Source organism: Humulus lupulus, chromosome X (assembly GCF_963169125.1).
Source record: "Humulus lupulus chromosome X, drHumLupu1.1, whole genome shotgun sequence".
NCBI classification, from domain to species: domain Eukaryota; kingdom Viridiplantae; phylum Streptophyta; class Magnoliopsida; order Rosales; family Cannabaceae; genus Humulus; species Humulus lupulus.
Genome location: NC_084802.1, coordinates 224,572,733 through 224,590,974, shown reverse-complemented (window position 1 = coordinate 224,590,974; position 18,242 = coordinate 224,572,733). Strand labels below are relative to the sequence as shown.

The window sequence follows — 18,242 nt, the reverse complement described above, 5'->3', positions numbered from 1 at the left end:
AACTCTGGTTCTCCGATTTCTCTCAATTAATGAAGATGTCTCCAATGATCGTCAAACCATCTGAGAGTACCTGCAAGAAAGACACTCTGATGTCTAAGTCAGATTCTAATGCTTTCTCTAAACGAGGTCATGTTATTTATAGGGTCAAAAATGAATACTAAGAAGTTAGTTGGTTAAGTCTACTTCCTGATTGATTGAAGGAATAACTAAATTTCCCGCCAAAACGCTTTCGGATCTTTTAGGTTTGCAGAGGACAGAGGCAAGGCCTGCCTCTGATCCGCAGCCTCTGATTCTGGCTCCTCTGCTTGGGCTAAAACGCTCCATTTCAATTGACTCAAAACAGTTGTTAGATAAAATGCATTCTTCGAGACAAGGACAATCTCCCAAAGCAATTTCTTGCTAATTCATTCGATAACTAAAAAAAACTTATTACAATTGTTCTCTTTATATCAGCAATTTAGGGAAATTGAAAATAACAGAAAGTGGCAAAGGTTGCACCAACATTCAGCAACACTCCAGCCTAACAAACTCTTGGAGCCATTTGGGTCTCACGCGCACACGAGTCCCACGCGCACGCACTCTCCCTTCCTCCATGGTTTGTTGCTCTTCTTCTTCTTTGTTGACGTTGCTCTGTTCAGCTGGGGAAGTCGGGTCCTCCTTTTGGGTAACCTCTTCTATCCACCCTTTGACTCTCTCTTGGATCACTCTTGGGTCTAATGTTATTGGGCCTGTCATTTGGGTTGGGCCAACACTACTCCCCTCCTTGAAAACGACCTTGTCCTCAAGGTTGGCAAGGTCATAAAGTTGGCAGAATTCAGCAAAGTTTTCCCATGTAGCATCTTCAGGAGCACTCAAAGACCACTGTACCAACACTTGTGGTTTGCTGTTGTTGAGGCGAGTAGCCAAGATGACTTGTGGAACCATGACAGGTTTGTTGTTGATAGCAAGCTCAGGAAGAGGATAACAGGTAGGGGGGTTGTACCGTAGAATGGTTTCAACAATGAGGCATGGAAGGTCGGGTGAATCCTGTTGCCTACTGGTAATTCGAGAGTGTAAGCGACCGACCCAACTCAAGCTTTAATTGGAAATGGACCGAAATATCTTCTACAAAGCTTAGAGTTGAGGCGCTTAGCCACCGTTGCTTGACGATATGGTTGTAATTTAACCAGTACCAAATCACCAAGTTGAAACTGAATGTCTCGGAGCTTCTTATTGGCTTGTTGTCTCATGCGATGTTGAGCTTGCAGCAAGTTAGTCTTCAGTTGTTGAAGAATGCTATCTCTGGCCAGCAGGTCTTCTTCTACCGCTTGAATGGTTGTAGTACCTCGAGTGTAAGAAGGGATTGTTGGAGGAGTTCTCCCGTACACCGCTTGGAAAGGTGTCATACCAATGGCTGAATGATGGCTTGTGTTATAATGATATTCAGCCCAAGAGAGAAACTTACTCCATTGCTTAGGATTATCGGCTGTAAATGCCCGAAGATATTGCTTCAAGTAGCGGTTAGTCACTTCCGTTTGACCATCTGTTTGAGGGTGGTACGAAGAGCTCATTTTTAGTGTAGTACCCATTAGCTCGAATAATTTTCTCCAAAAAGCACTAGTGAAGATGGGATCACGATCCGAGACAATGGATCTTGGCATTCCATGTAATCGTATCACCATGTTTGAGAATAGTTCAACAACTTTGGTGGCTGAATAATGGTTTGGCAGTGCTCCAAAATGAGCATATTTGGTGAATCGATCCCCTACAACCAAAATATTCGTGACCCCAAAAGAATTGGGTAGCCCCACAATGAAATCCATGGCTAGATCCTCCCAAACACGTTCGGGGAGTTCAAGTGGCTGCAACAAGCCATAGGGAGCAGCGGAAGAATATTTCACTGTTTGACAAATCACACATGCTTGCACAAACTTTCGCACTTCTGTTTTCATACCTGGCCAGAAAAAATTGGCGCTCAATCGCAAAATTGTGCGCTCCAGACCAGCATGACCACCTGCTGGAGTGTCATGGAATTCCCTCATAAGTTGTTGCTTGAGGTTGGAGTTGGTACTCACACGGAGACGCTGCCTGTAGTATAATAAGCCAACCCGTATCGAGTAATCTGTATTATCGATAGTGCCATCTTCTAACTGAGCATGGAGACGACGTAATTTTGGGCAGGTGGTATTTTCTCTTCTCAATTCCTCCAAAAAATCAAAACAAGCTGAAGAAAGAGCAGCAACGAGTAAGGAAGATGAGACTTCGTGTTGTTTGGACAGTGCATCAGCTGCTCAGTTATTTTCCCTGCTTTATATTCAATGGAAAAATGGAATCCGATGAGCTTTCTGAGGAACTGTTGCTGTTCTGGTGTTTGAATCACTTGAGTTAGTAGTTCTTTTAAACTCTTGTGATCCGTTCGAATAACAAAGTGGCATCCCAACAAGTATTGTCGCCACTTGGTGACTGCTTCAACAACAACCCGTAATTCTCTAAGATAAGCGGAAGTGCCAACAAATTTAGATCCCAACTTCTTGCTAAAAAAGGCAATGGGGTGACCTTCTTTCATCAGGACCGCACCTATTCCCACATTAGATGCATCAGATTCAATGACAAACAACTTAGAAAAGTTTGGCAGAGTAAGAACTAGAGTCTCTGTCATAGCTCTTTTAGGTGATCAAAGGCTGCCAGAGCTTGTTCAGTCCAAGTGAAATTATCCTTCTTCAATAACTCCGTAAGGGGGGCAGCTATGGTGGCATAGTGAGCTACAAAACGACGACAATACCCTGTTAATCCAAGAAAGCCTCTTAGTTGCTTTAGATTACGTGGCTGGGGCCATTCAACCATTGCGGCAATCTTGGAAGGGTCAGCCCGTACCCCTTGTGAAGAGACTAAGTGGCCCAAGTATTCAATAGTTGGTTGAAAAAATTTACACTTGCTTCCTTTAGCATAAAAACAGTGGTCTCGTAGCAGCTGTAAGTCTAGTCTCAAGTGGTGAGCATGCTCCACTAATGACTTGTTGTAAATAAGAATATCATCAAAGAAAATAATAACACAGTGGCGCTGAAGTGGTTTGAATACCCGGTTCATAGTAGCTTGAAAGGTAGAGGGGCATTAGTAAGACCAAATGGCATGACGAGAAATTCATAGTGGCCTTCATGAGTGAGAAAGGCTATTTTGTGAACGTCCCGAGAGTCCATGCGAATTTGATGATACCCCGCCCGAAGGTCTAACTTAGAAAATATTGTTGCTCCGCCCAACTCATCTAGTAGCTCGTCGATGGTGGGAATGGGAAAACGGTCCTTGATTGTGATGTTGTTTAGTGCTCGATAGTCAACACAAAAACGCCACGATCAATCTTTCTTTTTAACCAATAGCACAGGTGATGAATAGGGACTGTTACTTGGTTGAACAAAACCACAATGCTCCATTTCTCGTACTAAGTGCTCAATGATATCCGTCTGAAAATAAGGATAATGATATGGTCGCACATTGACTGGTTGAGAACTCGGTTGTAAGAATATCCTGTGATCCATTCCCCGATGAGGTGGTAGTTGTTTGGGCTCATCGAACACATCATGAAACTCAGTAAGGATGCCTTGCCCTTCAAGGGGCAAGGTTGCCTCCAATTCCTTGACCTCTAACCCAACCTTAGCTTCTTCCTTCGAAATCGCTGTCAATATGAATACATCTCAAATATCCCCCTCTCTAAGCATAGTGTGGAGTTCAGTAAAAGATAACTAGTGGGTAGCAGACTTTGATGAACCAGCCAGTTTAACAACATTGCTCTGCCATTGGAATTCCATTGTCAATGCTTTGTGATCATGGATGCAAGGACCCAAGGTCTGAAGCCACTGCATTCCCAAAACAACATCAAGGCCCCAAATCGGTAAGACGTATAAATCCACCATAAATTTATGTCCATGTAAACTTAACTCCACCCCTTTACACAGCTGAGAACACCAACGGGAATTACCATTTCCCATGTAGACTTTGAACCGTTTTGTGTATGTACAGACTAAGCCCAATTGAACTGCTAGCATCTCTTGAATGAAGTTATTATTACTACCAGTGTCAATTAAAACTTCCAAGGATTTTGAAGCATGTTGAGCTACAATTCAAAATATTCTTGGATTAGTAGAATTGGACAAGGAATTCAAGCTTACCTCATCCGCTAACCCCTCTGCTAAATCCGGAGTGGCTTCTTCATCTTCGGAATTACTGTCTTCTTCTTCCTCATCCTCCTGAGCACAAAGGATGAGAACTCAATTTTTGCATTTGTGGCCAAAGCTGTATTTCTCATCACAAGTGAAGCACAACCCCTTGTCACGTTTTTCTTTGATCTCAGCAGGAGACATCCGTTTTACTGGTAATGGCGGGCTGGTTGATTTTTGGAATTTTGAGGCCACTGTAGCATTCCTATTGGACCCCATGGATGTTGAACCGGCACCATTTGGAGATGAAGTAACAGAGGAATTCGAAAATCTGGGAGACCACGCAGAACGTACTCCTTCACCACGAACACGAGTCAACAAATCGTCAAGCCGATCTTCGAATAGCTGAGCCTTGGCCATGGCCTCCGCCAAATCAACTGGTTTGGCCAACAACAACTCCCTGCGAATCTCATTTTTTAAACCCCACACAAAATAATTCAGAAAGTATTGTATAGGAACACCTGAAATACGGGTCATTAGCTCTCCAAATTCTTCTCTAAAAGTAGACACACGCCCCGTCTGAACCAGCTTAGCAATCCTCCCCAATGGATCATCATAAATCGAGATTTTGAAACATAAACGTAATGCCCGAAGAAAGGACTCCCAATTCGAGAACCCTCCTCCCTTTTCCATCCATTGAAACCAAGTCGAAGGAGCTCCATCAAGATGAAAAGCTACCGTCGATAATCTAATATTCGGTGAGATGCCATGCAGATCGAAGAACTTATTGATCTTGTAAATCCAATCCTCTACACTCATTCCTTCAAAACGAGGGACCTCGACTCTCATAATTTTGAGGATTGAGTTCACATCGCGAGAGGCAGTAGCAACTTCCAGTCGATGCACAGCCGGTGAATCCAAGCCACTACTCGCACTCCCGTTAACCACTTGTGGCTTCGACGAAGGAGACTGCAGCTAGTCCACACGCTTATCCAAACGAGCCACCTGCTCGTCCAATCTAGCATTGAATTGGGCAAATTGCTCCTCTAAATGTTTATGGAAACTAGTTTCCAGGGCTTGAATCATGGCGACGAGTTCTTCGTTCTTCATGCTGGAGATGAAGAGTCAATGAAAGCACCAGTGTTAGATAAAATGCCTTCTTCGAGACAAGGCCAATCTCCCAAAGCAATTGCTTGCTAGTTCATTCGATAACTAAAAAAAAAACTGATTACAATTGTTCTCTTTATATCAGCAATTTAGGGAAATTGAAAATAACAGAAAGTAGCAAAGGTTGCACCAACATTCAGCAACACTCCAGCCTAACAAACTCTTGGAGCCATTTGGGTCTCACACGCACACGAGTCCCACGCGCATGCACTCTCCCTTCCTCCATGGTTTGTTGCTCTTCTTCTTCTTTGTTGACATTGCTCTGTTCAGCTGGGGAAGTCGGGTCCTCCTTTTGGGTAACCTCTTCTATCCACCCTTTGACTCTCTCTTGGATCACTCTTGGGTCTAATGTTATTGGGCCTATCATTTGGGTTGGGCTAACAACAGCAAAATATTTGGGCCGAATATTTTGAGCCCAACAATCCATAAAATTATTTAAGCGTATGTAGCAATCTATGTTTCATTCTTTCTTGCTTTTTTTTGGTAGAAATAAGCACGTCTTGTTTCAATCAATGCTTCTCCACATAACATGCACTGTCAGAGAAGAATAAAAGAGAACATCCAAGACCAAGTGTCCAAGCCAGTTATTTCCTTGCTATTGGTGCTGCCTTGTACTCTGTTTTCCATTTACGCTTATTAAGGACCTATACTTTTAATTTATTATAGATAAGCCTTAGCTTTATCTTTAATTTCTTCCTCTCTTTTAATCTCTTCACACTTTGTCGAACAAAATATAATATTTTTTAAAGGACATAATATAATGGATGAGATTATATCATAAAAGTGAAATTCCCGGCCTTTAACTTTTTTTTTTCTTTCTTTCTCTTATTCTCTTACTTTAACAGTTTAACTAAAGACTCAAGGACACTGCAACCATAAATATTATAGTTGTACTGTGTACATTTTTATTCTGCTAAAAAAATTGTCAAAACTTAAAACAGATCATGTAAGATTTTAATAGCCTCAATTAATAGCCCAAAGGCTAATTATTCGATCCATAAAAATTTCATGTACTCGTGAACTAGAAAATGGCAGCCTAACTAATTTCTTTAGTTAGATGAAATGAAGGGATTTTGGAGTTGGACCACACTGAGGTTTGAAGTTTGGTGTTTGGACTAATACATGGGAATGGATAATCCTATTTTTGGACCTTTTGGAAGACCTCTAAAATAGTCCCTCTTGGGAACTATATTAATTAACCCACCAATAGTCTTTATTATTATTTTTTTAAAAGAAATTTTTTTATTCCACAAAGAACAAAATAACAGTTAAGGCAACTCTGCTTGAATCAAAGCAGATGCACAATCAGGTATAGAACCCAGTCAAAAATCGTTTACAACTTTATACAAGCATGCTCAGAAATTGCATGTGCTACTCTATTAGCTTCCCTAAAAGAATGAAAGAATTAATTACCTAAAGCCTTCATAAACAAAGCACAATCAAATGAGATCTGGAAGTTACTAAACCTATATTAGAAGCCAAATGGAGCTCCAACTAGACAGCTAAACTTTCAGCCAATTCTACTGTAAAAAGACCCAGCCTATACTCAGATTGAGAAGCAATCACTCTACCACAAGAATCTCGAGCAACGAGCCAGTAGACTCTTTACCAAGAGAAGCATCACAATTAATGTGAATGGTCCCAGAAGGAGGAGCCTGTCACTTATGATGCACCTTCGACCGAATATGAGTACACCCAACAATAGGATCTTTAAGTAACATAAGATTCCAATTAATAAAGTATGAATCTTTAGGCACAAAAAAATGATGTAGGAGCTTGTTCCTTCAGTTCCACACCGCCCACGAAAGGAGACAAAAAGCAAGGAAATCCTGATTAGAGCAACTAGTCCAGATCCTCAAAGCAAAATCAAACGGGTCGTAACAGTTTAGAGGGAAGTAGTGGTAAATATTCATAGACTTCCAAATTCGCTTAACTCCCACACAACCCCTGAGAGCATGAATAACAGTTTCTGTCATACCTTTCCACCTGAAGCAAGCAGCAGAAAGATCCAAACCTTTTTTTGGCGAGATTGTCATGGACAGTATTGAGACCATTGAGCTGCTATCGTTATTGTCTGTAACAGTTGCTTATATTTAGGAGATATGATACTATTATTATTGTTTGTAATCGTGCCTATATTTAGGAGATATATTAATTGTTTAGGTGGGGGAAGTCCGCTGGGCTAGTTTGTGGGATTGTAGCGTTGGATAGTATTTTGTATATATATACTGATGTATAGATGAATGAAATATATGAGAAATATAAGTTTTGAGTGATAAAACTTATCATGGTATCAGGAGAGAGAAACGATCTTAGGGAATATTAAACAATTTTTTTTACAGATCCAGCACCATAAGAGATTATGGCTGAGAAGACTGGTGACAACAGTGGTAAAGGCGAGAAGCAAGTCGACTTGATTTTTTTTATGGGCTTGAGTGACAATCCTGGCAACGTGATTACACCAATCCAATTGTGTGGTTCAAATTATGATGAATGGGCAAGGGCCATTCGAACCTCGTTACAAGCAAAGAGAAAATACGGTTTTGTGGAAGGGAAAGTCCCAAAACCAACAACACCTGAGAAACTGGAGGATTGGACTGTAGTCCATTCGATGCTCATAGCATGGTTGCTCAACACGATTGAGCCTTCACTGCGTTCTACTCTTTCCTATTACGATGATGCACAATCCTTGTGGACTCATCTCAAGCAGCATTTCTGTGTTGTGAACGGGACTCGTATATGCCAATTAAAGGGATCTCTGGGAGAATGTAAGAAGGGCAAGGATGAAGAGGTCTCGGTCTACTTTGGCCGTCTATCTCATATCTGGGATGAACTTGTGACTTATATCAAAAAGCCAACATGCACATGTGGAGGATGTCTGTGTGATATCAACAAACAAGTGACTGATTTGCTTGCCGAAGACTACCTGCATCATTTTCTTATTGGTCTAGATGGAGCTTATACAACGATTCACTCCAATTTGCTTTCTCAGGATCCATTACCCAACATCGATCAATCATACCAGCGAGTTATACAAGATGAACGACTGTTGCGCGGGGATTCTTCCACTCATCAAAACCGTAACAATATCATGGCTTTTCGAGTTACACCCGATGCGCGAGGTAAAACTAAATTTGTAGATAATTATGACAAATTTTGTACTCACTGCAACAGAGAAGGCCACGAAGACAACTCATGTTTTCAGCTTCATGGGTTCCCTGAGTGGTGGGGGGGGTCGTCCTCGGGATGGACGTGGACCAGGTTGTGGCGGCGCAACGGCAGGAAGAGGATCAGGCCGTTCAGGTGGGCATGGCAGGGGCACCCACAACGCACCTGTGCGCGCCAATAAAGCAGCAGTAGGTACCAGTTGCAGCGGTGCTAAGGATGGGCAATCTCATGCTCCACCAAACTCGATTGAGACAGCAGGTATCTCAGGCCTTACTTCAGCACAGTGGCAACAAATTCTTGATGCTTTGAACGTTTCCAAAACCAAGGATCGTCTTCATGGTAAGCATGACATTTCTTGGATTATAGACACATGAGCATCACACCATGTCAGAGGAAATTTCAATTGTCTGAATTATGCGAAAAAGATTACAAATATACCAGTGGGATTGCCGGATGGGAAAGATGCAACTGCTACGAAGGAGGGCAGTGTGATCTTAGATGGTGGATTGTGACTTGATCATGTCCTATTTGTGCCTTAATTAACTTGCAACTTAATTTCTGTCACACAACTTATCGATGACTCCAATTGTATCGTTCAATTTACTAATACATTGTGTGTAATACAGGACCGGACGACGAGGAAGTTGATTGGAGCGGGTGAACGGAGTGATGGACTTTACTTTTTCTGGGGTGTTCCAAAGCTGCATGCATTGGTGGTGGAAGGGGTTTCGTCAATGGATTTGTGGCATAAACGTTTGGGCCATCCGTCGGTCAAGGTGTTAAAGTTCCTCCCTACAGTAAGTTCGTTTGATAGAAGCACAAATAAAAAAACTTGTGATATTTGTCCACGTGCTAAGCAGCATAGGGATAGTTTTCCTTTAAGTGAGAATAATGCAAGTAGTTTGTTTGAATTAGTTGATTGTGATTTGTGGGGATCTTATCGAACTCCTTCCTCATGTGGGGCACAATATTACTTGACAGTTGTTGATGATTATTCGCGTGCAGTTTGGGTTTATCTATTATGCAATAAAACTGAGATTGAGACTATGTTTATGAATTTCGTGGCATTTGTTGATAGACAATTTGACAAGAAAATCAAGAGAGTTCGCAGTGACAATGGCACCGAATTTAATTGTCTACGTGATTATATTTTAAAGCAAGGGATAGTGTTTGAGACATCATGTGTAGGTACTCCACAACAAAATGGGAGAGTTGAAAGAAAACATCAACATATTATGAATGTGGCACGAGCACTTCGATTTTAGGGTCATTTACTAATGCAATTTTGGGGTGAATGTGTGTTGGCAGCGTGTTATTTAATTAATCGTACTCCGTCTAGTGTGCTTAATTATATGACACATTATGAAAAATTATTTGGTAAAGTCCCTAAATTTGATAACATGAAAATTTTTGGTTGCTTATGTTATGCCCATAATCAACGTCGTGACGGGGATAAATTTGCTAGTAGAAGTCGAAAGTGTATCTTTGTGGGATATCCCTATGGAAAAAAGGGATGGAAATTGTATGATTTGGAATCAAGAGAATACTTTGTCTCTAGAGATGTGAAATTTTATGAGCATGAATTTCTTTTTTCTGCGCAACATGACCCTACTCATTCTCCTTCTCCCATTGAGTATACTGCTGATGATATTGATGCATCCCATGGAGGGGGGTTGTATCCATGACCTTGCAAGGAGATGAGCATACGGAACTCCATGGGGGGTTGTGTGGGGTAAGTGTGAGTGGTGTGGATGGTGAGGTAACCACCACCCATGACATGGATGGGGGTGATGTTGTGGCGGTGCCAGATGATGATGTGGAGCCAGAGGTGGCTCCTGCAATGGAGGACAATGTGGAACCAGAAATGGGAAGAGGGATGAGAGACAAGATTCCATCGAGTCGCGATAAGGATTTTGTCACCTATACAATTCAAAAAGTAAAGTCCTCAAAAAATTCATCTGCCCAACAACATGCCTCAGGTACTCCGTATCCTATTACTTACTTTGTATCTTCTGAACATTTTTCTCCTCGGCATCAAAATTTTGTTGCAGCTATGACAGCAGCAAAAGAACCTAAAAATTTTAAGCAAGCCGTCAAAGATTCTAGTTGCCGTGATGCTATGAGCAATGAGATACGCGCCTTGGAAGAGAATGAGACATGGGTTATGGAGAAACTGCCGCCCGGGAAGAAAGCACTCGAAAGTAAATGGGTCTACAAAATCAAACATCATTCTGATGGGAGCATCTAACGGTTGAAAGCGAGACTTGTTATATTCGGACATCATCAGGTAGAAGGAATCGATTATGATGAAACTTTTGCCCCAGTGGCAAAAATGGTGACTGTCCGTACCTTCTTAGCAGTGGCGGCAATTAAAAAGTGGGACGTACATCAAATGGATGTGCACAATGCTTTTCTCCATGGTGACTTGGATGAAGAAGTGTATATGAAGGTACCTCCTGGTTTTAAAAACGCTAACCCAAATTTGGTTTGCAGATTGAAAAAGTCGTTGTACGGCTTAAAGCAAGCTCCTCGTTGTTGGTTTGATAAGTTAGCTATGGCATTGAAGCGATATGGATTTGTTCAATCCTATTCAGATTACTCACTCTTTACATTGCGTAGGGGAGCAATACAGATCAATGTGCTAGTCTATGTGGATGACTTAATTATTTCAGGGAATGATACTACCGGCCTGAAACTCTTTAAAGCTTACTTAAGTTCATGCTTTCATATGAAGGATTTGGGAATCTTAAAATATTTTTTGGGGTTGGAGGTCGCCCGTAATCCCAAGGGGATTTATCTATGCCAGCGAAAATATGCATTGGAAATCATTGAAGAAACAGGCTTATTAGGCGCCAAGCCTACAAATTTTCCAATGGAACAACACCATAAGCTAGCATTGGCTTCTGGTATGCCTCTTCATGATCCGGAACCCTATCGAAGACTTCTAGGGCGGTTGCTTTATTTGTCTGTGACTAGACCTGATCTTGCTTATTCTGTGCACATTTTGTCTCAGTTTATGCAACAACCTCGTGAAGAACATTGGGAGGCAGCCTTAAGGGTTGTTCGATATTTGAAGAAACATCCGGGATAAGGTATTTTCCTTCGGTCTGATAGGAAATTGACCCTAGAGGGATGGTGTGATTCGGATTGGGTGAGTTTCTCACTTACGCGTCGTTCTTTGACTGGATGGTTGGTATTAATTGGTCATTCTCCGGTGTCTTGGAAAACTAAGAAACAACACACAGTATCTTGTTCTTCTGCAGAGGCTGAGTATCGCTCTATGGCAGCAACTACATGTGAGTTAAAATGGCTCAAACAATTACTTGGTGATTTGGGAGTTAATCATTCCCAAGGGATGCGATTATATTGCGACAGTCAATTTGCATTACATATCGCTCAAAATCCAATATTTCATGAACGAACGAAGCATATCGAAGCAGATTGTCATTTTGTTCGTGATGCGGTGACGGCGGGAACTATTTGTCCCTTATATGTTCCTACAACGGTACAACTAGCAGACGTTTTTACAAAGGCCTTGGGAAAAGCACAATTTGAGTTCCTCCTTTGCAAGTTAGGCATTCATGATCTTCATGCTCCAACTTGAGGGGGGTATTGAGACCATTGAGCTGCTATCGTTATTGTTGTAACAGTTGCTTATATTTAGGAGATATGATACTATTATTATTGTTTGTAATCGTGCCCATATTTAGGAGATATATTAATTGTTTAGGTGTGGGAAGTTTGCTGGGCTAGTTTGTGGGATTGTAACGTTGGATAGTATTTTGTATATATATATTGATGTATAGATGAATGAAATAAATGAGAAATATAAGTTTTGAGTTATAAAACTTATCAGACAGAGAGCCAATTATGACACACTTTCCACAAGAAATTCTTGACCATCGGAGGTAAGTCTATTTGCCATAGATTCTTCCACCAGCCAACTGTATGTCTAGAGTCCAAACACTCAGCTTCTTCTGACATGGCTCTAGCCACTTTGTAGCCACTCTTTACTGTGTAACTCCCATCTTTTGTAAAGCCCCAGCAAATATCATCCTGGTGATTCGAACTTCCAGGAACAATTTCAAGAATCCAAGGGATGTCATCCTCATGAAAGATTTTAGAAATCAAGTCTATGTTCCAGGCCCCATGAACATCCAAGAGAGAACCAACCACAGCCTTCGCTGGAACTAAGGCCTTGGTACGCAGAGAGAAACTCAGAGAACGAGGCTGCCATCAATCATAAATTATGTGTATCATAAAAAATTTTGAAACATTTTTTTATTTCCAAAATTATTACTTTTTATTTTTTAAAACAATATGTATAGTTTTTAATTAAATTTTAAACATTTTTTGTTTGATTGAAAATTACTTAATTTTAATTATTTATTTGTACAGATTTAGCACCGAGAGTCTACGAGGAGCATTTTGAAACCAATGACATTTCTAGTAACATCTGGAGTGACACTTTGGACCACACTGGGAGTCAGGGTAGTAGCATTATGTCAATTGAGTCCAAAACATAAAATTTATCATGATATTCTTTTATACAGCGGTATTTTTCTTTTACAAGTATACGGTCTTGCCGTGTCAGAAATAAGTTTGACAAAGAGGAGAACGAAGAAGCTTCGACATTCTCCCCCGTTATGAGCTTCGAAAGCTCCATCACCATCATCGACACAACGGACCTAGTCGATGAGAATCACCATTGATGAGGCAATTCCATAAAAACCAATACTCTGTTTTCAAGAGTAGAAACAAAGCTCCATGGAATATTTAAACAAACTACAACAAATTCCTCTGGAACATATATCTAACTTTATATAAATATATATATTAAATAATCATCTTTTAATCTTTAAACCCAACCACCAAAATATATATATATATATATTATACAATTTGCAACATATTCTTGCGACCAATGATCATATTGATCTTTTTTTTCTTTTGGGTTTTCAGTTTTGTTGGCTTCTATAAAAAATTAGTCCACAAATGTAAGGGATGTGGGTGTTGATTATTCCTAACAACAAAGAAGAAGAGCGATGAGAGAACTTTGTTTGGTTAGTCAGAAAAGTGGGGAAAGCAATATAGAGATACCAGGGAGTAAGATGTGAGCATGTAGATCAATGAAACTTAATTGCCTTGGTAGTTACTTTTTTTAATATAGTGAGTCTCATCCTAAATAAATATGCTATTGTAATGTCAGATTAAAAATTAATGTAGATGCATAATAATCATAAGAATAAGAAAATTGTTACATAAAATTTAGAGGATCGAAAATGTATACCTCCAGCCATTGATCTTGATAATCTTGATCTACAACTCTAGATCTACAAAAGAAAAAGAACAGAAATTCGAACGAGTACATGGGCTTCCAAGCTCTCACTAACTCTTTAGATGAAGTTACTGAAAGTCAGAATGAGCAGTGAGCTTGAGGACCGGTACTCTATATTTATAGAGTGAGACATTCCATTAGAATTTCTGGCACACTTATAGAGGTTGAGATATTCTCTCAACTTAATTGAGATATTCGCTTCATTTAATTAGGAAATTCAAATTGGGTTACAAATAAATGTTCACCATTTAATATTGAATATTTTGTGATTTTGATATCATATATATATATATATCTATTAAATCAATTAATTCTAACTTATTTGTTTTCTATATATATCGTGTAAATAAAAATATTCTAACATTCTTCCACTTGATCAACATTTAATGTATCACTTAATACCAATGATTATCCTAGTTAAATAACAAACACATAAATCATAGCGATAGGTCCTCTTTTTATGGTGAGTATTATCTTCCATGTATTACAATATATTTATTACATAACAATGTACTTTATGTGGCTATGTACTTAAACGAATAAACCCTATGTTTATTCAAGTCCTATGAAGATAAAAAAAATTAAAATAAAATTAAGATGCGCATAAATATGAGAAAACATCAAAATAAGAGTTCCGTTGATAATAACTTCAGTTTGTACAATAAATTTACATAAGGGAACCAAGTCCCATGTTTACTACATGATCCTTAAATTTATGAGGTGGGAAGTCTTTCGTCATAGGATTAGCAATCATCAATTCAGTGCTAATGTGTTGAATGACCACCTTATTTTCCTTAACACGTTCTCTCACGGCTAAGTATTATATGCCGATGTGCTTGCTTCAACTACCACTTTTGTTCTTCTTAGCCATGAATACAAAAGCTGAATTGTCACATAACATTCTCAATGGCCAATATATGGAATCTACAACTCTAAGGCCTGAAATGAAACTCTTTAGCCATACACCATGCGATGTAGCCTCAAAACATGAAACGAACTCGGCTTCCATAGTAGAAGTAGCAGTCAAGGTCTGCTTGTTACTTCTCCATGACACAGCTCCACCAGCAAACATAAACATGTAACCAGAGGTTGATTTACGTGAATCAGTACTGTAACGTCCCAAATTACCTAATAAGGCTTAGGGCCTTTATTAGGGGGCCAGGATGGCAATATATGGAATTCTATGTTTATATGATATATTTGCGCATGATTATGTGATTATGTGAGTTATGTGATAATATAACTAGTTATGCATGTTTATGAGTATTAAATATGCATGTGAGCTCGTTTCTTATTAGAAGGAAAATTCTCGTAATTTGGCTCGTTATCGGCATAATTGTATATATGTGCATATATGTGATATATGTGAGAGACCACATTATTATGTGAGTTTATTTGGGTTACTCGGCATGAGACGATCCTAGGGAGCAAGTTAGTGACAAAGTCACAACGGGACCCAATACCCGACTCGGGGCGAGTCAAGGGGTATTTTAGGTATTTAGCACAGTATCGAGTTATCGGGAAATGGGAATGAATAATTGAGGATATATTTGGGGTTGGTGAGATTATGAGGGAATACTGGGGATTTTGACCATTTTCCCCTCGGGGACGTTTTTGGTACCCTGAGCCTCGGGATTAGCTTAAGGAAACACAAAAACACTCAAAACACTCCTTCACCCAACAGACTCTCCCTCTCTCTCTTTCTCTCTCAGCTTCCTAAGTAAGTTCTTGAAGAATTAAGAAGATTTTGGCTGGAAACCAAGGGATTGAAGGCTCGGGTTAGGATTTGGGATAGCTTGTGGCTAGGGGATCATCACTCATAGCAGAGGTAATACTTTAATCCCTATTCCAGTTGAATTTCTGCCATGTTTTTCCTTGAGTTTTGAGGTGTTCTTGAGCTTGTAGCTCAAGTAAGAGATTTTTAATTTTGATGAGTTTTTCATCCAGCTTTTAGTTGGATTTTGTTACTGAGAGGATATCAAATCTATTATGGGGATTAAATTGTGGTTTTAGAATTGAATTGGGATGGTTTTGATTGAGTTGGCTGAAGAAAAACCAGAGAAATTCTGGGTTCGTGGGGGCGGGTCGCGACCCTCTTGAACCCAGGGGCTAAGGAGGGTGTCTGACGCGAAGGCACGCCGCGGTGCGTGTCTAGTGAGAAGGGAGGCTGAGGCCTCTAACTTGGGCGGGCCGCAGTGCTTAAGGGGTTTTAAGCCCCGGGATGGTTTTTGAGTGTGGGAACTCAACCCTAAGGGCTCAAGATCGATTCTACTACCCGGTTTAGTAGAATTCGAGGTCCCGAAGGCTAGGACTCGGTCCAGAAGCCTTTATTTACTCGTTATTGATAGAATGTTATATTATGGTTGTGACTAGGTTATCGCTAGGGGCTCGGAACTGGGATCGTGCTCGAGGGTCATTCTTATTTATGCTATACTCAGACCTGAGGTAAGAAAACTACACCCAATACGTGATATATGTGATTAGCGCTTGGACCGACTGTTAATAATAGTTATGAATAGGGCTTGGGCCCCTGAGAATGATTATGTTTAAGTTATCGTTTCACTTGTTGATTGAACATACTTGAATATTATGTACCTGACTAAGTGTTACATGACTGTTTGCATGGTTTGCGTAGCTAGGGCTTGACCCCATTAAGGAGCATGGTTATTACTATGTTTGCGATTTCTTGATAATATATTATGATTAATATGTATGCATGCTTGTATTATTGAAGTATGCCGATATGTATCTGTTTTTGTATCTGTATCTAAATACCTAGTTTAGGGCTTGACTTATTAGTCAAGGACGGGTATAGCGCATTGTGTGCTAGTCAAAAGGCTTAGGCCCAAATCAGCAACGTACTGCTACGTTGGCTGACCCAATGGTTGTTGGAAACAAGGCATTTGGCTAGATCTATGGCTAGTTACCCAGAGCTAAGGACGAGGGCCCCAGGTGACTCTATGGTCACTTAGCTAGGGCAAAAGGCCCCGAGGTTGACTCTGTGGTCAACCAGTTAGGGCAGCAGCCCCAGAATGGTCCAATGACTATTTATTTATAATTGTATGCCTGTATGAGTAGGTTATTACTGCTGGACATACTAGATAGGTACTTAGAAATTTGTATTCTTTGTTCATGCACATGTTTTAGTTTTCTTGCTGAGCCTTGGCTCACGGGTGCTTTGTGGTGCAGGTAAGGGAAAAGGAAAGCTTGACCAGCCATGAGTTGGAGAGCTTCGATGGCGGTGTGTACATATGCGGTTGCTCGTCCACCACGACCGAGGATATCTCAGAGGAACTAGGGTTGTAGCATTGATTTTTCCGCTTAGGTCGACCAGCTGTAATTTTGATGTATATACACCCTTTTAGATGTTTGCTTGTAATATTTTGGGATCCCATGTACGTATGAAACTTTTTAAATAAAAGTCAACAGTTTCTTTGACCAAAATTTTTAACCCTAACCCTTTACGTTAACCTTAGTTACACATTGATAACCAATTGACTTGATTAGCAAGTCTAACTCAATTTAAAATTCACAGTGTAACGGTCCTGGATTAGGAGGACGTTACAACTTGGTATCAAAGCTGCTAAGGTTTAAGGGTTCTTGAAGACTGGCCGGGCATGTACACGCGCCACTAAAGACAAGCTCGACTCTGGGTTTGGTAACTATTTATGGGGTTATGTGCTTAACTACTTTAATATGATATAAAAACCTTATATGCATGCCTGTTTAGGAAACATGAGATATTCTGATAGGGTCTGGCGCTTGGCTGCTGCATGAACGATAAAGAACATGCTTATTAGCATTGTTATACATGTGTAAATGTCTCAATATGTTTATGTGCATCGTTAATTGTTTATGAATGTCAGGAATGCTTATTAGCATTTTTATTTGCTGATGAATATCAGGAAGTGCTTATTAGCACCATGAATGAATATATTATGTGTTGGCATGCTTATTAGCATTGCATCTGTTTGTCTGTTTGATATTGGACTGTGAGGTGGAAAGAGGTATGGTTATTACTTACCTAACATCCGATTTGGTTACTATAGAGTGGGTAGATATCAGTATGAATCCTCGAAGGTCAGAGAGGTTTGCTGGCCAAGAGTTACAGGTCAGGGAAGGGAATGACCAAGGCCAGGCCCCACCGCCAGCTCTAGAAAACTGGCAACAGATGCTTGCTGGCATGCAAGCCAAATTAGAGAGGTAGGAGGAACAGATTCGCCTCTTGAGACAACAATAAGTTCCAGCAGGGAACCCACAACCCGCGGTATCGGCAGTGATACAGCCAGAGGTACCAGTGGAAATTCAGCCCCAAGCAAGGGAAAATAGATGGGAACCCCTGTATCAGAGGTTCAGGAAACAGCACCCTCCAATTTTTTAGGGCAGCTCAGATCCACTGAAGGCTGAGCAGTGGATGACCATGATAACCACCATTCTGG

The 18,242-nt window shown here is 40.4% G+C and overlaps 1 protein-coding gene across 1 annotated transcript; it reads left to right on the top strand.

Moving 5' to 3' along the window:
• The first annotated feature begins 7,659 nt into the window (after positions 1-7,659).
• On the top strand, positions 7,660-10,150 carry LOC133806808 (uncharacterized). Its single transcript, XM_062244896.1, has 5 exons — positions 7,660-8,419; positions 8,472-8,804; positions 8,891-8,973; positions 9,092-9,653; positions 9,849-10,150. The coding sequence occupies exons 1-5, from the start codon at positions 7,660-7,662 to the stop codon at positions 10,148-10,150; spliced, it is 2,040 nt and encodes a 679-aa protein (XP_062100880.1).
• The last annotated feature ends 8,092 nt before the right edge of the window (positions 10,151-18,242 follow it).

Bases quoted from the DNA above. Each gene is read 5' to 3' on its own strand.
- LOC133806808 (XM_062244896.1), top strand. From the start codon at position 7,660: ATGGCTGAGAAGACTGGTGACAACAGTGGTAAAGGCGAGAAGCAAGTC. The intron at 8,420-8,471 runs GTAAAACTAAAT...TCACTGCAACAG, and splicing joins AGTTACACCCGATGCGCGAG to AGAAGGCCACGAAGACAACT. The intron at 8,974-9,091 runs GTGACTTGATCA...TGTGTAATACAG, and splicing joins GTGATCTTAGATGGTGGATT to GACCGGACGACGAGGAAGTT.